Source organism: Corvus hawaiiensis, chromosome 21 (genome assembly GCF_020740725.1).
Source record: "Corvus hawaiiensis isolate bCorHaw1 chromosome 21, bCorHaw1.pri.cur, whole genome shotgun sequence".
NCBI classification, from domain to species: Eukaryota; Metazoa; Chordata; class Aves; order Passeriformes; family Corvidae; genus Corvus; species Corvus hawaiiensis.
This window is the reverse complement of record NC_063233.1, coordinates 2,225,806-2,248,148: the sequence shown is the minus strand read 5'-3', so window position 1 is coordinate 2,248,148 and position 22,343 is coordinate 2,225,806. Positions and strand designations below refer to the sequence as shown.

Here is a 22,343-nt window from a genome sequence, read left to right as displayed (position 1 = left end):
TCAGACAAAAATTAGCATCAGTAAATTCCAACTGATCCAAAGGGAGAGGGGGACAATCATCTTCCTGCACAGGCACGAAGAGGTCTGAGTGCAAATCAGCACTCAGAAAAGAGCCAGAGTCACAGTGGATGATGCCACAAAGCCAACGGCTCTCAGTGGTGGTCAAAACCCCAAATGTCAGGGAAGGATTTTCATTCCAGACAAGCCCACCATGGAGTCACACACATTTCTGGCTCCCCTCCTCAGAGATGAAACAGCACAGAGAATGGCATCAGAGATAACTGTGGGTTATAAAGTGTTTTGTGCAAGGCGAGGCCAAATAGACCAGGAGGAGTCTTTAGCCTGAAAAGAGACGTGATGAAAAGCAGATAAAATCAGAGCGGACAACCAGGGAGCAGGAGTATCACAGGAGCTGCAGGAGGGCAGGGAAATCACAGGGCAGCAGCTCAAAGGAGCAGCAGCGTGTTCTGTCATGGAGCAGCTGCATCACACAAGTCCCATCCTCTTGTGGAAGCAGAAGGTACCAGTGGCTTCAAGAGGGAGCAGGTGAATCCCAAGGGAGGTACCATCCAGGCTGTGGAAGCACAGCCACAGGTACAACCTCCAGCCCTGGGAAGGGCTGCTCCACCCTGCCCTCTGTCCCTGCCACAGAATCTCACAATGGTTTGCGTTGGAAGGAACCCAAAGCCCATCTCATTCCCATGGGCAGGGACACCTCCCGCTATCCCAGGGTGCTCCAAGCTCTGTCCAGCCTGGCCTTGGACACTGAGGAATGGGGCAGCCACAGCTTCTCTGGGCACCTGTGCCAGCACCTCCCTCCCCTCACAGGGGAGGATTTCTTCCTAAGATCCCATCTAAACTTTCCCTCCTGCAGTTTCTGTCACTTCCGAAGGACACCAGGCCAGAGGCACCTGTGCTCAGAGCTCTCCTGGCTCTCGGCCTGGTTTTATTCATGAGAAGGATGAATGAGATGTTCCACACTCCAGCCCAGCCTGGCAGGGATGCAAGAGAAACGTTAACAGGCTCCAAAACAAATTGCGTGCAGCACTCGGGAACCAGGCGTGGGGGTCAGGGAGAGGTCGCTGCAGGAGAATTGGGAGGATTCAAATAGATGCTGTAAATATTTTTGCAGAGCAGAAAGAGCCCTGAGCACAGGCAGTGACCTACTTTGCTGTTCTCCAGAGAACGGTGACATGGCCAAGCCAGAACCCAAGGGCAGCTCCAAAGGAGGGCATTCAGCACACTGGGGGTCCTTTTTTGAGCAGAATAGTAGGGAGGGGTCCCAAAAACTCTTCCCACTGAACCAAGTGTGCTGGTGGGTGCTCCTCTGCAGCAGTCTAGAGCCTCACACTTCCCCTTCCTAAGCATCTGAGGAAAACAAGAGCAGAATTCTGTCTTATCTCTGCTACATAAACACTCTGAAAATACAGCGTGTTTGGCCTGGCAGTTTCATGGCTCCCTATTGCAATTCCTCCCAGCACAGCAAGGCCAGGATGCCCACGGGCAGCCAAAGCAACAGTTGTTGCAGTCCACAGGGCTGACTTTCTGGAAGCTGAGAAATGTCCAAGCTGGTAATCTCGCCTGGAGGAACTGATTACTAATTAGCTCCAGAGTCTGGTTCAGTGCAAGCTCTGCCAAAGAAGCATCTTCTCATTCACTTCCAGAAAACAGAAAACTTTAGAGACAACAAGAGGCTGTCAGCTGCAGGGACCATCCTTGTGCTAAACTGAGACAGCTCCTTGGACACATCCAAAGCTTGCCAGGAGAAGCCATGGGAGAGCCATCCTGGGCCAGGATGAGTGCTCACACTTCACAAGAATCCCATTTAATCAGTGCTCTTTTTTTTCTGCCTTTGGACTCAGGCAGAGGCTTTAACCAGAGTGGCAGAAGGTGCCTATGGGCATTTTTAACCTGGCTGCCACAGCTCCAACTCTTGCTGTGAATTCTAGGGCCAAAAGCCCTGTCCTGCCTGCCCAGCCAGGTGGGACTGGGAACAGACCCCACTGCAGCACAGCCCCTGCCAACCAAGCCCCCTGGAGCTGACATTCCATAGGCACATCCTGAGTCTCTCTGCCTGCTGCTGTCCAGCCCCCAGCTTCAGCTTCTCTGCCACTTGAGAGCAGCTGGGACCCACCTTCCCTCCACATCCCGCTCCCAAACCCATGGCACAGCACCCAAATTCCCGCTCCCATGGGCTGTTTACTCAGATACAAACAGCAGCAGCCACACAGATCCCCCAGAAGAGCCATTTAGAGCAGACCTGAGAAAAGCCACGTACGTCTAACGCAAAGCCATGACCTTCCTAAGCAGCTGCTCCAGGTAGCGCCGCCTTCTTCCAGCTCTTCCTTCTCAGACGAGCCATAGGAGCAGGAGGCAGGGGATGGAAAATCCAAGTCTCCTCCCGCCCACCCCTGCCTCTCCCGCCGGCCCCCTGGCTCAGGCAGGATATTTTTGTGTGAGTCCTTCCATCTGGCTGCTCATCCATCACTCGTGCCCGCAGTGCCCTTACATGGGCAAGGCGGAAGAAGCAGAGCCACTGGCTGGAGGAAATCCTGAGTTCCCCAAAGTGGATCCTTGTGCAAACATTTACCCAGATTTCCCACGAGGTAGGAAAGTAAAATTTAGGCTCTTTGTACCCTCTGGGGACCAGAAATGTGTATTTGCTGTCCAAACAAATTCTCAAGTGCTTTTACAATTAACTCCTTGCTTTCTGCCTGGGAGGGACTTTGGGGACCATTACTCCCTTATAAAGAGGGCCAGGAGGAAGCTCACAGACATTTCCACACACATCTCCACACTCAGGCAACTGAGAAGCTGAAATTTCCCTTTAACAGCTTTTAAGCCACCTCTAGATTTGCTAAGTGAGGGGATAATTGAATTTTCCACTTATTTCAACAGGGCCAGCCCAGCTGAGGTCCCTTGAACATTCAGCAGAAGGTTCAGTGAACGTGTTCTACATCTTTGCTGCTCTATCCTGGCTCTCACATCCCTCACACACACCTCTGGTGACAGCTCTGCTTGTCTGCCATCACACCTACAAGCGCAGAGAGGAGACAAGGAGATGGTGCTGGACTCCAGGGACTGTGCACAAACCCCACAGCAGCCTGGAGAGGAGGGGAAACCCATGGGAGGTGAGGAAGAAGCTCTTGTAGCCGGCAGAGGCTGAGCGGTAGCAGGTGGTTAAATGTGGGTGATCATCCACTGGCAGGATTTGTGCCCCCAGCCCAAGCTGCAGGAGAGGAAAGCAAAGAGCAGATCAGCCAGGGGCCCTGGCATCGTCTGATGCTGCTTATTGCCTGCTCCTGCCCTTTCTCCTCAGCCTGTCTGTAACAGTCCTTTCCTGCTTCTTCAGCCGATCAGCTCTGGAAAAGTGCATTAGAGAACAGTCTGCTGTGAGCTGGAGCCGGGGAAGCTGCCGAGTCCTGCAGGCTCCAAGCAGCTTGTTTAATATCTGCAGAAGGGCAGCAAAGGGCTGAGCACAAGGGCAGGCAAGACAAGCCATGGAAAGCAATGGCATTTCAACCTCTCCGGAGCCTGAGGGGGTTAGAAACACATCGAGCTGTAGAACAATAATTAGGAAACAAACCTCCTCTATTCAGATTGAAAGAGACAGGCGGGAGGATCTTGGGGCAAGGATTTTGTAGTGCTATAGATGAGGATAAATGACCCCGGGCAGGGCTGCAGTGTCAGTAATGAGGAGCAGCTCCTCATCATCCCGTCATGCTGGAGTTGGAAAGCTCCGGGAGCTGTCGTCTCCAACCCGGTCTCTGATCCTCACACACACAGACACATTCAACATCCTCCTCAAGGGTGTCATTTCTGCAGACACTCCAAGCACAGCTGCAAAATGAGGCAGTTTGGGGAAAGCACTGTGCTCCACAGCCACCCTGCTGTGCCCAAAGTAACCAAAAGGTGTTATCCAGAGTTAGGGGGTCCTGAGGCACCTGACAGAGAGGACAGCAGGGGGTAGCAATGAGGGACTTAACCCCAAAAGCCAATATTCAAGGATTTTATTAATTACCCAGTCAGCGGCAATGTACTGAGAGTTAAAGAACAGACTTTCTTCTTTTCCATTTAGGTTTTTAGGAATACAAGATTGTTTCTCTAAGTCGTGGCAAGCAGATGAAGACATCTGGGCGGCCCAGGGCACAAACCCAGCCAAGGTCCTTATCTGCCAAGCAGGAATTGATACACACAATTCATCTGCACATTTCAGCTGGCATTTGACGAGTGTGACAGTCAGAAGAGCCACACCAGTAAATTTAATCAGAACAAAGATAACACACAGCATTTATCAGGGAAAACCAGGATACTTCAGCAAGGACCACTTGTGAGAAACAGCTGCTGCTGCCAGCCACAAGAGCACGGTGGCACTGAGTCCCCCTGATCTCCTCAAGCAGCTCTTCCACTCTCACAGCAGCCCCTCCCTCACACTGGACACTGTAACTTCGGCATAAAACCAGCCCCAAGCCCCAACAACCTACGGGAGTGTAGCTTTTTCCCGGGTGTATTTTAGCCCCTCGGCTTTGGGGTGGCTCCAGGGCTCAGCCAAACACTGCCTCACCCTCACACCCCGGAGCACGGCCTCGGTCCGGGCTGGGCTCGACAGAGGGACAGCATCGAGCCTCCTCCCATGAAGGATGTGACTGCTCCAGGGTCTCCAAACACCCCTTCCCCGTACGCAGGCAGCTCCCGACCGGCCCATTCCCGAGGTGCTGTGCCCACGGGGGGCATTCGCAGGGACCCCAGCCAGGCCTGGAAGTGCCGCAGAAACTTTCCTCCAGGCTCGGGGCACGAGGAGAGCGGTGGGGACGGGGAACGGGGGTCCTGCCTGCCGCGCCCGGCTCCCCCCGGCAGGGGAAGGGGCTCCTCCGGCTGCACCGGGAGCTCCGCGCTCCCGCAGCCCCGCGGCTCCCCACGACGGCAGCACGGGCACCCCGGGGACCCTCCCCAGCCCCGCAGCCCCGGTACCTGTGGGCGCTGCCATCGTCGTAGACGAAGGAGCGGTTGGTGTAGCACTCGGAGCAGACCGGCCGCCCCTCCGCCGGCCCCGCCGGTTTGTAGATCCCCTGCAGGCTCCGCTCCTCGCCCGAGAACGGCATCGGCGCAGCGGCGCGGGGACCCGGAGCGGCGAGGCGGGGCAGAGCATGGGCGCCCCGCGCTGCCAGGGGCGCGGGCCGGGGGCTGCCGGCCGCGGGCAGAGCCAGCGCCGCCGTCCCGCCGCCGGTGCCGGCCGCCCATCACGGCGAGCCCCGCAGCCGCCGCCGCAGCAGCCCGCGGGCCGCTCGGGAGCTCCGCATGCCGGGGCCGGGCGGCGCCGCGGGGAGCGCGGCGGGGAGCGGGCGGCAACAGGTGCGGGATGCTCGGGGATGGGCGGGGCCGCACCGGGCGGGACCGGGCTGCGCCCAACGAGCACCGGCGGCCGCGCTCGCCACCTCCCCCGGCGCTGCCCCCGCCGGCCCCGCCCCGGCCCCCGCGACCCCCGGGCTGGGGCAGCAGCCGGTGATACCTCCCCGCTCCGCGTCCTTTGGCCTCTGGCCTCTGTCAGCACGACCTTTGGGTGGCTTGGCTTTCTTTATTTCCCTTTTCCCTTCCCTTCCCTTCCCTTTCCTTTCCGTTTTATTTTTTCTTTTCTTTTTTTTATTTGGTTTTTTTGGTATTTTTTCTACTACCCACACAAATATTTGTGTTGAGCGCTGCTGCGCCTCGGGGTTGTGCCGAAAGCAAACAGCGCGGCCAAGCACCGGGAATTCCTGTGCCGTGCTGCGCGGCCGGGCCGGGAGCGTTGATCTTCCCGGGGGGCCCTGCTGCAATAACACGGCCCCGCTGGGGAATGGCCCCGAGCCCAGGGACAGCGTGGGCATCCTGGAAACGAGCCGGCCGCCTCCAGAAAAGGGTTAACGGGATGGGCTCCGAGGTGCCTTCCCTCTCGTCCAAGTTCAGCCCCATGTGCCAGGAGGCGGGAGGTGCCACCAGTAATGATGTGGCCAAATGTGAAGTGCCCCAAAACTGTGTCCCCTGGCCACAGTGGGCCAGATGTGAGCGGCTGCAAAGGGAGCGGCCTCTGAGCAGCCCCGGCACACGGCAGCGGCGGCCGTGGGGCAGCAGGGCCCGGGGGTCGTTCTGCCCCAGCTCGGGTACGCTCCTCTCCTCTTTGCTTCTTTTTTCATTTCTCTTTCCGAGCCCAGGCCGTTGTGTGGGCGCTGGGGCGTTCGCTGTGGTGCCATTTCGTGGGACCCCAGAGCTGTACGGATGAGCAGATACCCCAATAAAGGAATTGCTCCCACAAAAACGCAGTGGCCACACAGCCCCTGTGCCTTGTGCAACGCGCCTCTGCCACCTCAGCCACCCAACACACCAATGCCCCCTTCAGTCACACCCAGGGGAAGGTGACACCGTCCGCGCTGGCATCCCGCTGCTTCCAGAGCTTTGGTTTCTCTCCGGCAGCTCCCAGTCCCGCTGGCCCCGGGATAGCCCACCCTCGCACTCGGCCGCCGCTCCCGGGCTCGCGTGATCCATCGGCACACGCTGGATGCCGCAGCCCCCGCTGTGCCACAGCCCCCGGATCCAGAGGGAAGTGCCCGCACTCGGATGCGCTGGGCTTTACGCTTCTCGCCAGGGCTGGAGACTTCGTTTCTCCCGCAGCATCTCTTCCTCCTCCTCTCTCTCCATATGGACTCTCCTACACTGGCAGTCACTGGAGAGAAAAGCAATTAATACTCCCCGTGCAATCCACCCGTGTGATGCTTCCCAACCCATCCTGCTTTTAAGTGGGAAGGTTATTCTCCATTCACTAATTGCCTCACATTATCTGGTGCAAAACGTTAACGTGCAGCTCCGGGAAGAGAGCAGTGGGTGGCACAGCATCGTATTGACATGCTGGGTGATAACACAGGCGTGGGGGAGGAATTATTTAAAACAGTTACAGTTAGATGCTGAGAGAAATGAGAAATGAAAGAGAAGGAGGCAGAAGAAGAGAACATCCCCATCCAAATGCTGAAGCTTGAGCAGCAGAGTGGGACTGGTTCCACCTGTCCCTGCCCTGGAAGGGCACTGGTGCCACCCCAGTCCCACCATGGACCAGGGCAGCTGCTCAGGGCACCACAGGGACAAGCTGAGCAACCTGGTGGCATCCTACCTTAGGAAAGAGTCCTTGTCCTGGGGACTGCTCCCAGCTCCAGCACGGAGCAACTCCCTGCACCCCCAAAGCCAAGGGGGGAAGGCAGCGGAAGGCAGGGGAAGGCAGGGCAGTATTCTCAGCAAAGGCATGGTTCAGAATTTTGGGGGCATGGGGCTGAGCTGGTCCTTCCTGCCTCCAGCTCCAGCACTCCCCAAAATGCCACCAATGCTGCAAGTCCTCGCGTCCCAGGAGTCATATAAACAAAATACAATTAATCAGGATTTCATGCACTGACTATGGGACCATCCTCCTCCTCTCGACTCCCTCAGTCCCGACAGCTCTGCTGGGGAACCCCTTCAGCACCCCAACATTCCTGCTGCACCCCTGGGCTGTTTTTCGCCTGGGCAGGGAATGAGCAGCACACTCAGGAACGGGCACATCCCGAGTGCCATTTCCAGGGCCGGCTGCTGTGTGTGAACAGCTCTCCAGAGCAGAGCCAGGCTCGGGGGCAGCACAGGGGGGCTCGTACAGGGCTCCTGGGGAAGGCAAACCCCCAGTTTGAGAACCCCCAGGGATGAGTGCGGGGGAAGGCCCGGCTGCTCCAACAGATCCCAGCCCAGCTGCCCGAGGAGGGGCCTGGCACAGGGCAGGGAGACTCAACTCTGCTGTTTCTGTGTCTGGGAGAACAATAAATAAATCTGTGGGAGGCAACAGTGGGATGAGTCAGAGGCGAGAGTGAGAGAAAATCATTTCTGCAGAGCACATCATCCGAGTCCAGCAACCCACAGGGCCCCAGGGATTCGTGTCAGGGGGGCCCCTGTCCTGCTCCAGTTCCCTCCAGTTCCTCCCTGTCAGGAGGGCGATGGGGACAGCCCCACCAGCAGGAGCCTTGGCCACGGCTGGGGGGCTGCAGCCCCTCCCCAGCCCTGGGGCACCAGTGGGAGCACAGCTGGATCCATCCAGCACCTGGAGAGGATGAGCTGGAGGATCACTTAAGCCTCAAGAGCTGCACCCTGCTCCTCTTCCCCCCATGACCTTGGGGAAGCTTCGCCTTTTTGGGTGCATCACACAGACACACAGGGACCCCCTCACCCCAGGGCAAGGAGGGCCCCAGGAGAAATGCTCCAGCTGAAATTTCTCCCAGGAGAAATGCCCAGTGCTGCTGAGCAGCCACGGAGTCAGGAACAGGGACACTGGATCTGCTCCCAGCTGGAAATGTTGTCAGAGCATGGATGGGATTTAATCAGAGCCTGAGTCGAGACTCCGACGCTGTGGATGTTGTGCATGTCAAATGAATTTCATGTGAATCTCCATTTGCCAGGCACAAACACAGCCCCAGTCTGGCTGCAGGGAATGAAAGGGCGAGGCAAAAAGCACCAAAAAAGGATCAAAAAATCAAATCAAAAGGCACGCCCTGAGAATTAGTAACAACAGGGAAACTTCTGGTCCACTGCAAAATCAGCAACTTTTCTGTCAAGTTGACATCTTGGCAGGGAGACCACTTGGGGAACCTCCTTGGCCCTGTGGCCTCACAACTCAACGTTTCACACAAGTTTATGCTGTTTGCACTCGGCTCATGTTTTAACTCAGCATTGCTGAGGCTGAATGCAGCACTTGCAGAACACACAGGGGGTTGAGGCTGTCGTTATCCAGGAACACAGAGGTAGGGAGCTGTCAAAGCTGCCACTAATCTCAAGAAGGAACAAACATACCATAAAAAAGGAGAGAGCTCTGTAACTCCTAGACTGATGGAAAGTGTGCCAAGAAAGAAATGCAAAGAAAAAAGAAGAATGCAGGAAACTTAGCTATAAAAACATGGTTTTAGTCTCATCAAGCGAGCCATTGAATCAGGAGCAAAGACACCTTCATCTGCACACCAGGAGCCACAGGAGCTGTTTGTCTGCTGCGCCAGTGCTCAGCTTTGTTGGCTTGGTTTTCAGTTTTCTACTTATATTTAATACCCAAAGGGACATTAAATATCAAAATAACAAGTGCAACACACACTGTAGAACTCTTACTAAGCCTCTTCTTCCATCATTTCCAAAACCCTACAGAGAATATAAGGTGAGGAACTGCCTGCAAGAGCTGAATCATGTCTTCAAGCACAAACATTGCTATTAGGTGACTAAGGCCTAAACACCCATCTCTATTTATTGCAACTGATGCTGTTATTAAAAACCAGACAGGTCCCTCCACAGCCCCTCGTGCTCTCAGGTCTGCGTGTGCTGGTGAAACACTGCAAGAGGCAGCTCGGAATAACAGGGATCCTTTGTGTAGCATCCAAAACACGTTGGAGACCTGGGAGTGCTTTGTGCTCACAGAGCATCCTGGCTGTGGGGATAAGGGGCATCTCTGAGCCTTAGAATCAGACAGGTGAATCCATGAGGGCACAGGGAATGCCTCGTGGAAAGGGAGGTTGTGCCAGGTGGGTTCCACAGAGGGGTTCTCACCTGTCTCTGGAGCAGCAGGCAGCAAGTGAAAATTTGAGAACCTGTGGGAATCAACCTGGCTTTTGGGAAGAGCCTGAGAGCAGGGTTAGCGTGGTGGGCATGGAGAGGGGTGTCCACCCTGCCGAGAAGGACATCTAGGGCAGGCTGAGCTCAAGCTTTTACACTTGAACAAATTTATATTGGGAAACCCAATTTTCCCTGGATTTTCCCCCTCAATCCCATCCATCCGCCCTCTCCTGCTCCATCTCCTGAGAACGGTGCGTCATCCAAAGCCTTCACATTTTCACTAAGTGAAGTCGAGCAGAGCTGAGGGAAGCCAGGCTCTGCTCCCCCTTCCAAATGTTCCCAGCATTGGGAGGGAAGCCAGGAGACTTTAGGAGATGCTTTAAGGAGCTGCAGGTTCAGCTGCTCCCCTGCAGCACCCACTGCCTGCCCCAGGCTTCTCCTGCTCAACAGCACCCTCCTGGCAGCTCTGCTTTGGTCTTTGGATATCACAAATCATGCCCTCTCCAAAAAATCAAACCCCAGCACCCTTCAGCCTGAACACTCACAGCTTTAGGACAGGTCAAGTTGCCCAGAGCGTTACATACCTGCTCCTGTAATGAGGTTTGCTTGGACATAAAATTTAAGGAAAATGTGAAAACATCCCACAGAAAGCAAATTCTAGCCCTGTGGCTCAGGCAAACCTGCTTTCCTGGTTGATTGCATGATTTACACCCCCAAGACTGTGCGGGGTCTCAGTGCAGCTGTAGGAACAGCGTTCCTACCCCCACTGACCTGACTTCAGCCATTCCAGGCTCCTGAATTCACCCTTCTCCAGGAAACTCTTGGATCTCCCTGGGATCAAGGATTTCCCCAAATGAGCTTCACGTCACCCATCTGAAAAGTGAGATAAGGTCACACATGAGCTGCTGGGTGTTGTGTTTGCCTGAAACCTGGGTTTAAAGGCCATGGAGGGACCACCCCTAGGCAAACCTCCTGGAGCTGAGGGACTCTGTTATTTTCCCCTTCAGCAGTCTTTGCCTTGCTGTTCCTCAGCTTCCTCTCAGTGGGAATCCATCAGGCTCTGTGGATAAATAAAAACCCACATCCAAGAGCTGCCTGTGCCCTGGCTGGGCTCAGGGAGTGTTAATTTTCTATTAACTTGGTATCAAAGTTGCTGCTGCCACCACAGAGCAATGCTAAAGGAATGACTTCGGCAGTGCTGCCAGCACCACGCTGGGCCTAATTGCACTGAGGATGATACACATGTGGGGCTTATTGTTATTATTATTTTATTATTCTAAAGATACTCAATTTTTAATGTAAGAGGTTTCAAACACTGGCATTTATTTGCTGATTAAATGATTTAGCTGGAGACAGAATATCTTCAAAGAAGGATATTTTTTTCCCCCAGAATGGGTATCTGGAGTTGCAGGGCTGTTTTACCGTGCGTGAAAAATATTTCCTTATTAGCCTTTTATTTCAGGGCACACATTTAACTGACACTTCCCGTGCTGACAGCTCACCTAGCTTCAAAGAACAACTTCTGTGAGGATTGCAGAGTGTGAGGCTGGGCCGGAGGAAGCTGTGTCCCAGCTGACACACAAGCTCTGGGGAAGGAGTTTTCCCTCTTTTTGGAGAGCCTGAAGCAGATATCCACACTGGGACCTGCACATTGTGAATGTTTTGGGTTTTTCAGTGGGGTAAGATGAACTTCCAAGCTGTGAGCAGATTTTGGGAACCTGGTTTCTTCTGTAATTCCTCTATTCCCTCTATCAACACAGCTGGGAGAGCTGAGCAGCTCAGCAAGAGCTGGGGATTAACCCTGGACCCCTCAAGGCAGAAATCAAAGCTCTTCTCCATCTCCCTGGGACATTGGGCTAATCCAGGCTGCCCTAAGGACGCTCCAGGGAGCCTTGCAATGGCCCAGCCAAGACAAACCACAGCAGTGCTGTGTTCTCCTTTCACCCAAGGCTGCAGAACAGAAACGCACCCTGACCTCTGAGAAACCTTTTCAAAATTGAAAAGAAATCATGATCTCCTTGCTCTCCCATGGAGGCTGGAGTTCCCACAAGGCTGAAACCTCCCACGTCAATCTACCCCTCCAACAGCAGCACTGCCATCACCCAACCCTTCCCTGCCCTCCCAGGGCACTGCTGGGGACCCACAACCCCCTCTCTCCTCAGTGCTGCACAGCCCCACTGCCAAAGCCAACTCCCCCCTGCTGACACCTCCATCCTGTTTGTGGTGTCTTTGGCACTTCCCCCTGCAGCACTTCCAGGCCCCTGTGGCTCCCCAGCCCCGTCAGCTCCGGCACAGCCGTGGCTGAGCCAACAGCAACACAGAGAGGCTCTGGAGCAGCCCAAGGCAGAGCCTGTCCAGGAGTAGAGCCCCAGGTGCTGGAGCCAGCCTGGCCTTGGGGTGTCCTTCACGACCCCACACAAGGCAAACCCAAAAGTTCATGCCCAAAGCTCCAGCTCAGGAGATGCAGAGTGCTCAGCGCAGGGGTCAGCTGCCCCGGACTGGGGAGCCAACACCACAATGGCACAGCTGTGGAAAACACAACCCCCAGGGCCAGCAGCAAAGCAGCAGATTAAGAACAGACTCACAACAGTACCGGGGATTGCTTCCACCAAGTGAGCCCCAGAATTTGCTTGACTTATCTCTCAGTGTCAGAAATTAATAAAGGGAAAGGCCAGGGTTTTGTTTGCTTTGTGTTTTCTGCGGCTGCAACACGATCAGCCCCTGGGATCACCTTTCCTCCGCCCCGGCAGGTGAGGTGGAAGCCACAGGCTGCAGATACTGGGCAGTAACTGGATCCTGCAGACCCAGATAGATACAGCCACCGCCAGGAGAAACCGCCCAGAGAGCCCCTGCTGCAGGGACAGCTCCCAGCACCATGCAGGTAAGTGCTTCAGCCTTTTGCAGCTTTCACAGGATGGGGGTTGGAAGGGACCTTAAAGATCATCTCATTCCATCCCCTGCCATGGGCAGGGACACCTCCCATTAGACCAGGTAGCTCCAAGCCCTGTCCAACCTGGCCTTTCCCTCTGGATTCTTACCCTTCCAGCTTTCACAGGGCAGTGTCAGGCCAAGTACCAAAAGTTCTCCTTCAAAGACTTGTATTAACTGGCACCTCAGGCCTTCTGTAACAGGTTAAAAATAGTCAGAAAATATTGATAGCGAGTCATTCTCTGGTACTTCCACACATGGATGCACAGAACAGCTTTCAAAATGGTAACGTCCTTCTCAGTTTGGGATCTCACTGTGCCACAAGAAGTACATTCCTTAAGTTTCTAGGAAAAAAAGGAGCCTCACACTAATAACACAAAGACCACAGTCTAGAAGTTGTGATTGCTTTGCATGGATATATTGTAAAATGAGGGAAAGCCTTTTGGTTTGAGAGGCAAGAGAATTCAGTGTCCACGTTCCTCTTCCCCAGCTGACACTCTGCAGGCTCCGCACACACCAGTGGTGCTTCATCCTCTTCAATGTCTTGCTTTTCCACGTGCTGCTTTTTGGGGCAGATTTGCTGGAGCAATACTTCCTGCATTCCCTGCCTCTCTCTTACACCGACGCGAAGACTCTGGAGATCAGGGAGAGGGCCAGAAAGCTGGATCTGGATCCTCTGAAGGCCAACCTCTCCCACACTGGCAGCAGTGCAGCAACATGCTCCAATCAAGAGATATTTCTGCTCATTGTTGTCTGCAGCAGCCCAGAAAACAGGACAAGGCGCAACGTGATCAGGCAGACCTGGGGCAATGTGACAGGCTCCAGGGGTTACAGCGTCCTGACTCTGTTTGCTGTAGGAAAGGCAGCTTCAGCAAGCACCCAGCTGGAGATCAATGAAGAGGCTCAAGAGCACCGAGACATCATTGAAGGCAGTTTCATCGATTCCCCCGAGACGCAGACACAGAAGATGCTGATGAGTGTGGAGTGGACGGTGACTTTCTGTCCCCATGCCAGGTACATCCTTCACACAGCCCAGGACGTGTTTGTCGGCGTTCCCAGCCTGGCTGGGTACCTGCTGAGCTTAACGCAGCGGGAGGACATCTACCTTGGGAGGGTGGTTCATCACGGAGTGCCTGACAGGGACCCCCAGAGCCCGGGCTTTGTCCCCATCCATCAATACCCCGAGGAGTTTTACCCGGATTTCTGCCACGGCAGCGCTTTCCTCATGTCCCAGGACGTGGCTCGCAAGGTTTATGTGGCTGCCAGGGAGGTGCCACTGGCGGTGCCCCCCGCTGCCTTTGTAGGAATCTGTGCTAAAAGAGCTGGAATCGCTGCCAGGCACAGCTCCCGCTTTTCTGGGGAGAAGCACATCAGCTACAATCGATGCTGCTATAAATTCATTTTCACCTCTTCTGACATGAGAGAGGATGAGCTATTTAAAGACTGGAAGGAAACAAGCAATGCGGAAGATTGTTCCTTACTGGAAACCTACTACAGCCTGGTGTCCTGCAAGGTTCTGACCTACATTGATAAGTTCAAACAGTTCAACTTGGATAGGATCAAAAATGAGGTCCTTCATTTTGTCAATTAAGGTTTAACTTCTGCAAAAAGAGTCTGGATTTTCTTTCATCAGCTGTGTTATCCTGTTAACATACAGTACTAAGGATGCCCTCCCAAAGTTTGCTCTTTTCCCTTCAACAGCAAATGAATTCTCACTGTTACAGCGTGTGACAGAGCAGAACTGGATGTACTCTGCCTAAGTACCTACAAGTGCATGCATGAAAGTAAAAAGGAGTATTCCAAGAGACTTTGTCCATATCCAGGGTTTTTCAGACTTCTGAGTCTTCAAAACTCCTTTTTTTATCTGAGTGAGGCATCACCTACTTCCAAAGAATTTTGTAACTAAGGGGAAGCTTTCCATCCACAAAAGGAGCTGCCTCTGAGCAGGCTGGGTTACAGAGAAACAGAGCAGCTCCAGAGAACAGCCACTGAGCCACCCTGGAAATTCCTCAAGTTATGCTGCTTGTTAACATCCATCAAGTGACGAGATTTGGTTTGGGGTTTTTTGGTTTTTAAACCAAATGTTCAGCATGTTACCTCAATTCTCCAGCATTCCATTTCTGTTTTTTCCTCAGTTATCTCCACCTGTTACTTCAAGGAGGGGGTGACAAAAACAACACACTTCAATTTTGTCATTTATATCAGATACAGCAGCAGCATGTAATCCATATGGCAATGTACAGCATGAGCAGGGAACTGCATGTGAGTAATAAGGGGAAAGTGATCAATTAATCAATCAACACTGAGCTCAAAGCTCAATAAAATAAAGCATATGTGTATACATAAAAAAATCCCCTCGTTTGGCATCTCTGCACATTCTAAAATATTGTCTTTGGCAAAAGTACCATGCAAAGCAGATGCTAAATACTCAGCACACAGAGTAGCCTTCAAAAGCACCAGCTGAAAACACACATGGAAGAGGCTCACAAATTGCAGAACAGGTTTATATATTGATTTCTTTTACTGACATTTCAGCATATGGCTTGCACAGAGCCACCAGCACACAAAGCCACCTAAAATAACAGAGCTGAACTGCCCAGAACAAGTGCAAACTAAGGACTTCTACACTCTTTTCATTTCCTTTTTAGTGCTTTGATGTGTTTGCTGGATGCAGGATTCACAAAGCTCCCGTGCTCTCTGCAGTCACGAGACACTGCAGTGCATTTCTCACTGGCAGATGTTTATTGGGCACATTTAGGATAAAAGCAGCAGCACTGGGATGTAGGATGACAACTCTGGTACATCTTGGGTTGTGAGCAGCAAGGCACATCACCTCCATTTAGGCAGCTTAGCAAACATTAAGGGATCCTCCCCAGCTCCTCAGAGCCCCCCTGGACTCCTGGGCAGTATTTCTGGCAGGCAATGCCAGCTGCACCTCTACCTACCACAGGCAAAACCAGAGTTACTGCATGACAAGATCCTCCTGCTTCCCCTGGCAGCACAGGGACGTGGAGTCAGTTCTTTCCACAGTCACAGCTGGCTGACACATTACTAAAATAAGCCCCAAAGCAGTAATTTCATGTTTTATTCTGCTCCCCCCAGCTACTCCTCAGATGTATTTCTCAAAAAGAACAATACAAACCTTTGATATACAGTACCCCGTGGTCTCTGTTTATGGACAAAGACATGTCACACGTCACTGGAGTGCCCAGCCAGTCCTGATTCTCCCTCACAGTTCTCACATCTTCAGAAGAAGATTCCAACTTCCTAAGATGCCACATTTCCATACTCCCAGTTCATTCACTCCCTTCAATACAACAGCTTCACGTTCTTCCCCCTTTCAGTCTAACTCAGATAACTAAAATACTACATTTCTTTAAACAACACTTAAAAAATTGTATCTCTGTTAAAAAATAGTGTAAACAATTCAAGATTTGGTTCTGAAGTAGCCTTGTAGTGCTCCAGCCACAAAACTGAGCTGCCATCCCACAGCACAGCCAACAAGGGAGACAAAGCTCCCAGGTGGGTTTGATCCCTACAGAGTGCATTGGTTTGTTTGTAAAAGGGCTAAAAGCTTTTTTTTCTTTTTTAAATCCTCAGCAGAAAATGTAAACAATATTTAGGATTATTTATTCCAGCAAGACTCACATCCAGCAGGTTGCAAACAAGAGAATCCAGTCCACACTCCCTCATGTGGACAGGGTCACTGGCTTATTCAGCAACAGGATTCTGATAGAACAAAGAGAGTGCTCCATGCAAGTGCCAACTCTGACAGGTAAAAAAATGAATTAAAAAAGAATAGAAATTATGGCAGCATCTGAGGTTACAAACCTTGAGGTGTTTTGGTGGGGTTTTAACTGAACTGTAACCTACTGAGAAAACACAACAGAAACTCCAAACCCAAGAACAATTTAACCAAACGCTGATGAATTCTGCCAAATAAAACACAGTCAGTAGCTGGTAAGTGCTCACCTGGGTTACCTGTCTCATGAGACACAGAGAGAACTTCTGCCGTGACATTTTAGGGGGAAATATACAACAGCTTTTAATTTCCTCTCCTGACTCATCTCAAATAGAGTCAAAATATCTTCACATTCCTTTAAAGAGACAACCTCCAGTGTGGAGAGTTTTTACACCTTGTACCTCAACACCTGTGCCAGGAATATCTTTTGCAAGAAGGGGACCCCAGACACCAAGGACATTATTCTGCTCCTTCCACAGCTGTAGTAGAAACTGCCTTAACATAATAGGGGCCCTCGTGCAGGTAAGCCCTGAGCCTCAGGTAATACTGATTCCCAAAGATCTCTGCAATGGTTTTGGAGTTCACCAGGGCCTTCACCAGTTCGTATTTAGCATCCTTTGAAGCTTTGTCAGGCTCCACAGATCTGTCCACAACGTACTCCACAAACCCTGGGCTGTCCAGCATCAGCTTCTGGGCCCATGGTTGATTTGCAATGGCCTAAACAGGAAGACAAAAGACATGAGAGGGGGGAAAACATATTAAAACCCCAAAAAAGCAGTTACACAGTAAGGTTTTCGGTAGAAAGACAAGGAACAGGGAAAATTAAATGAGATACTCATTCCACCAGTGGTTACACAACCAGCACTTGAATCAAGCAGCAGGGTTTAACCCTGGAGAACAAGTACAGCTCAGTGCTTATCTTCAAAGTTTTAAGGGAATTATCACAGCAGTGCCTCTGGTATAGAAGCAGCACCTTAGAGCACAGCTGTTGCCTTTTTTCCTCCTCTCCAATCTAGCAGAAATTAGCATTACAGACATGACGTGTCTGCTGCATTATTTAAACGGGGAATGCAAGTGGGGCACGAGGAAAAAAGCCTTTTTCTGACCACTTCTGGGCTTTAACCAGAAGTTTGTGGCATTCACTTTGAAGAACTAAATAAATAAGTCTGAGACTGAATAGCAGCACAAGTCACTCCCTGATCTTTAAAAGCAGAAAGCACTCACAGTGAACACCCGCAAAGCCCCGCAGTGGAGATCAGGGAATGGCTGAGTACTGATGCTCCTGAACAGCTCCAGGGGCTGGCTGGACAAGGATGTGAACCAGGATTCAGTCATTCTTAAGAGGTCCTCTGTCTGCTGCTCTGGCTACATAAATGACAAAAATGAAGGAGTTTGATTAGGATTATGAAAGACTTTCAAATTTTCAGGATGTGTTCAAATGTTTCACTCCCTCATTTAGAGCTACACTGTTAACCCAGATCCCTGGATCCAAAGAACGCTACAAGGACTGGAGCAGTTTGTCCCTACCCCTTAAGCACAAGGATATGAACCTGTTTACTCTCATTCCCTTGTCAATGAAGTCTTGACTTCATGTTTTATTAACATTTCAGAACACCTGGCTCCTTACAAACAAACCCAAACCTTTAAGCAAACAAATCAGGGAATTTCAAAACAGTAAATCAGTGACTCTGAAAGCACCACAGCCACCCAACCTAGAGGCTGCAAAATGTCTTCTCACAATTACTCAGGTGTGTGATGATTTCATTCTTGGAGATTTGAATCAAAAACAAAGACCAAAACACCAACTTACAGGCAAGTAAAGCAGAGATGAAATCGCATCCAAGCACCGAAGCCGTAACTCAGTGGGGGCATTCTTGGCCTGGTGCCCTATTTTGCTTAAGAGATTTTGAAATCTACTTCCTTTCAAAACAAAAATAAAGTGCTTTTAATTAATTCAGCCAGATCTCTACAGGAATACAGTTACCCATTATTAATGTATTCACTAGGTAAAGGAATACATTTTTCAATTCCTTTCAGTATCACCCCAAACCAATTAAACCTTGTATTATACTGAAAAGTTTTATTAAAGAAAAGAAAGATACTAACTAGTTTTCTGTAAAACCTGTTTGCCTTCCACATTTGATCCCAGGATTCCCAGCGTGTCCACAGCCACTCCAATCATGGTTGGATCCTGACTTTCTGCCATTTCAAAGACTTTTTCCATAAAGACAGGGTATCGCTCACAGATCTGCTGGGGACTGTCCACAATAGCCAGATTGCCAAAAAATTTAACAAATCCTGAGAAAACAAGACCAAAAAAAGCACTGAGTGGAAGAACAACAACTTCAGCAATGTCAAAATTAAATGTACGTTAGTGTGAGACTGATTTGTTCCTGAACATGTGTTATTAAGTCTGAATAGTGTTGGTAAAAAGCTCAAAATAAAGACAGAACTAAGCAACAAGCCAAATATTTTGACTGTTGCTTAATTCATGATGTTTGTATTCCTAAAACAGGCTACAATAACACAAACTTTAAAGCTACAGCACAGCCTGTCCAGATCTTACCACTATTACTGAGGAACATTCCTCATGTGTCAGACTGTCCTTCAGCATTATTTAAATATCCAATATTTTATAGATCCAATCTAATATTCAAAATTTCACCTGAGCTTTCAAAAGAGAGGCTTAACAGTCCTGTCAATTTAACTCATTACCAAAGCAAGCAGCAAACCCTGGAAAGAAGGAACACATGGTGTCACCTGGCAAGTAGAAGCTGGAGAAGGGATCTGACTCTGCCCCAAGGATGATGTTGGAGATTTTGTCGATGACTCCTTGCTGAGCCAGGTACTGCCGCCCATGGGGGGTGTGGGCCAGCGAGGTCACCATCTCTATGCACGTGGCCCTGCAACACACAAAGTTATCTGGGCTTATTTCAGTGGGTTTTGAAGTAGTCAGTGATTAAAAAAAAACCCCCATACCCATAAGACAAAATCCTAACAAAAAACCAACAAGTGACCCCAAGTGTCCAACACTCCTCCAAGCTCATTCAGCTCTTTAGATCTGTGGAAGAATTTGAAGTGTTTCTATCACAGCCAAACCTCACAATTATCACCTCACACTGGGGCAACTCCCTCTTGGCTCTCAAATGAAGGTATGAAGTATTTTACACTCAAGGCAGTTTAAGAAGAGGCAGATAAGAGCATTTTTCTGAGAAGGGTTTTCCAAGAAACACACACAACTACGTTTATTTTATCAGAATATTAAGAGTTTTAACAATGGGGGAAATCTCCTTGGCAAACTCACCAACATACCTGACCAGCACATCCTCTCCAGTCAGCTCCCCAATTAACTCAGGGATTAACCCACTGTTTGCACAGTAATTCAGAGACTCTGCTGACACTGATGAAATCTCCACAATTAACTAAAAAAAAGCAAAAAGGATGGTTTATAAAAACATTATAATAATTCACAGTGACAGCCAAATACATCCTACAGTGCTGATTAACCCTGTATGTATTAAATATGGAATTTAATCATACTTTTATCATTAACCCAAATCTTTGCCTGAAGCAAGTCCAAAAGGAGTTCCAAGTTTGCAGCACATGCATCTGACTTCTACTCACAATCAGCTTTTCCTGTGCTATTCCCATTAAGCTCTAGGATGGCTAAGTTGTATAATTTCTCCTTTGACAAACATCTTAGACTGACAGCTGGCATCTCTCCAGAACTTTCAGCAGCACTTCACATCCAAAGGTTAAGAGACTACAAGAATTATTTTATTTTCAGAGAAACAAACACTTTAAGGTGTCTTTAGTAATTCTGTGGAGCCCTTCCAATGCCTTAAGCACTACAAGTTAGAAAATAAACAGTAATTCACACTTCTATACCATAAAATGGGAAAGAAGTTATTACATCATGAGAGCCCACACTGCTGTAATCTTCCTACTCCTTTCTAGTTTTGATAAAACAGACATGAAGAGAAGTGTGTAAAGCAGTGAGAAACACTGATTTAAAAGCCATAAAACCCAGCCTGAGAGCCAGCAGAGAACCCCCCCACCTCATAGACTCTGTAGCGAACAACGTCACTCGTGGCCATCACATTCCTCAGGTCACTCAACAAAGTGCTCCCAAACAAAGCCTCCAAACCCTCCTGGCTCTGGGCTATTCTCGACAGAGATTTGATAGCCTGCAAGCAAAAACAGGAGCTCGTTATGAAAAATGAACAAAACCACCCAGAGAAGAAAATCCGAGATGAACAGGCTTAGCTCCAATGTTCTCTATGACCTTATTAACTATACCTGTGCATTTAATTTTAACTATAATTCAATTTTCACTGAGGAGAGCTAGTTATGATCACTGTCATCCAACTACCTCAGCTAGCAGAGGGATGGGACAATAAAGTCACGTTTACCTCTTTAGCCACTGCAATTTTCTCTCCACCAATGCAGTTTATGATCTGCCGTAGCAGCTCGGGGCTGTGCAGAATTTCTGTGACAGCAGCTGAGTCTTCAACAATCCTCCCAACCTGATCACAGGATTACAGAAGATAACATTAAAACAAGCACTGGAACAGCTGCACAGAAAGCCAAAATCACCATTTTTTGAGCTTTTTGGATTAAATCTCAACTGGCCAACATCTGCTTTTAGCTGAACCTGAAACTTCCAAAAGTCCATCCCAAACCACAACACCCCACAATCCTGTTCTTTCAAATTAATGCAACAAAAGTTCCCACAGCCTGTTTGGTGTTTCCACAATCACATTTAAAGTATCCTGAATATCAAAATGCTGCTGCTTTTAGTTCTTAGAGCACCTGCTGTCAGTGCTGGCTTGGAAAGCTTTAACCAGGACACGGAGAAAAAGTTTTATTCACAAGTTGCTTTTGTCAGGACATAGTTTTATACATTGTAACTGACATATCATAAAGCATTATATACACACTGCACGGTAATTATCCTAAATGGCACGGGTGTGGAAGGACACAATTCCTGCTTTTATCACAAGCTGAGGCAGAAAAGAGCAGATGGGGACTAACCCAGAGCTCACCACAGAGCTCTGTCCCCTCCTCCTGGAAGAAACCCTGTACCTGCGACATGGTGAGGATTTTCACGGAGTCATCGGGGTGGAAAAGGCCCTTCTGCAGCTCTTCCCTGAGGTTCTGGATCACGTAAAGGGGATCCAGGGCCTGCAGAAGCCTCTCCAGGATAGAAACACACGCGGACACCTGTTCCCTGTGCGGGACGGAGACAAAACCGAGCTCTTGAGTAAAGGGAAACCGCTGTGCCACCTCCCGCCCCGAAACAGCCCAGAGAATGAGCCGGGGAGGCGGCAGGAATCCCCTGCTCCGGGAGAATAGCAGCGAGGGCCCGGCGGGGCCGGTGAGGCCCGCGGCACCGCGCCGGAGCTCACCGGTCATTGACGCCGAGGAGGCCGAAGAGCGCTACCAGGTGGTGCTCGCCGAGGCGGGCGCGGAGGGCGGCGGGCGGTACGGCCTGCACGGCGACCCGCAGGGCCCGCAGCTCCTCCAGCGCCGCATCCCGCCGGGCCGCCCGCTCCAGGAGCTCCGCCGCCGCTTCCGCCATCTTGGCCGCCGCCGCCTCCGCCATCTCCCAGGAGTCTCGCGAGAACTCACGCCGCCCTTGGCAACCGCCGGGCGGAAGTATCGCGAGAACTCGGGTCGGCCTTAGCAACCGCCTCGCGGAAGCATCGCGAGAGCTGCGGCCGCCCTTAGCAACCGCCGCGCCGTCGCTAAGGACGCCCTTTGCGTCCGCCGAAATGTAAACAAAATGTCCGCGCGCCACGCCCCCCTCGGCTCCGCCCCATCCGGTGCGAGCGGAGAGGGCGTGGTCCCGTGGCGGGCGGGGCGCGTCCCGGTTGGGGGCGTGGTCCCGGTGATGGGCGGGGCGCGCTCCGTTGTGGGGGTGGTCTCACCGGGCTGGCTGGGCTCGCCACCCCTGAGGCGCGGGCTGGGGTCGCTTTGCGGGTCGCCGTCTCTTGGAAAAACCGGGATAAAGGGCGTTGTCGGGGTTCGGGAGGGGGAAGTGCTGATCCCAGGAGTGCGAGGACAGCCGGTCCCATCCCGGTGTTTGCCCGGGGCA

General features: G+C 51.2%; 3 protein-coding genes across 9 annotated transcripts in view; 1 reads left to right on the top strand and 2 right to left on the bottom strand.

Annotated features, from left to right (window-relative positions):
• KCNT1 (potassium sodium-activated channel subfamily T member 1) overlaps positions 1 to 5,129 on the bottom strand; it is a 77,350-nt gene extending 72,221 nt beyond the window's left edge. For 3 of the 7 annotated variants that reach the window (XM_048325481.1, XM_048325484.1, XM_048325486.1), the window contains exon 1: positions 4,972 to 5,128. In XM_048325481.1, coding sequence (XP_048181438.1) covers positions 4,972 to 5,102 — 131 coding nt within the window. In that variant the 5' untranslated portion in view covers positions 5,103 to 5,128. Of the gene's footprint in view, positions 1 to 4,971 lie in introns of all 7 variants that reach the window. The other 4 variants (XM_048325482.1, XM_048325483.1, XM_048325485.1 and 1 more) reach the window with 2 other exon arrangements.
• Positions 5,130 to 12,451: 7,322 nt separating this feature from the next.
• Positions 12,452 to 14,322, top strand: B3GALT9 (beta-1,3-galactosyltransferase 9). Its single transcript, XM_048325982.1, has 2 exons — positions 12,452 to 12,457; positions 12,995 to 14,322. The coding sequence occupies exons 1-2, from the start codon at positions 12,452 to 12,454 to the stop codon at positions 14,093 to 14,095; spliced, it is 1,107 nt and encodes a 368-aa protein (XP_048181939.1). The 3' UTR covers positions 14,096 to 14,322.
• A 364-nt stretch (positions 14,323 to 14,686) lies between these two features.
• On the bottom strand, positions 14,687 to 21,866 carry PSMD5 (proteasome 26S subunit, non-ATPase 5). The gene is made up of 10 exons (XM_048325498.1): positions 21,655 to 21,866; positions 21,332 to 21,476; positions 20,659 to 20,772; positions 20,305 to 20,433; positions 19,559 to 19,668; positions 19,007 to 19,149; positions 18,353 to 18,544; positions 18,057 to 18,166; positions 17,471 to 17,611; positions 14,687 to 16,963 (listed from the first exon to the last, which is right to left on the bottom strand). The coding sequence occupies exons 1-10, from the start codon at positions 21,849 to 21,851 to the stop codon at positions 16,706 to 16,708; spliced, it is 1,539 nt and encodes a 512-aa protein (XP_048181455.1). The 5' UTR covers positions 21,852 to 21,866; the 3' UTR covers positions 14,687 to 16,705.
• Positions 21,867 to 22,343: the final 477 nt, after the last annotated feature.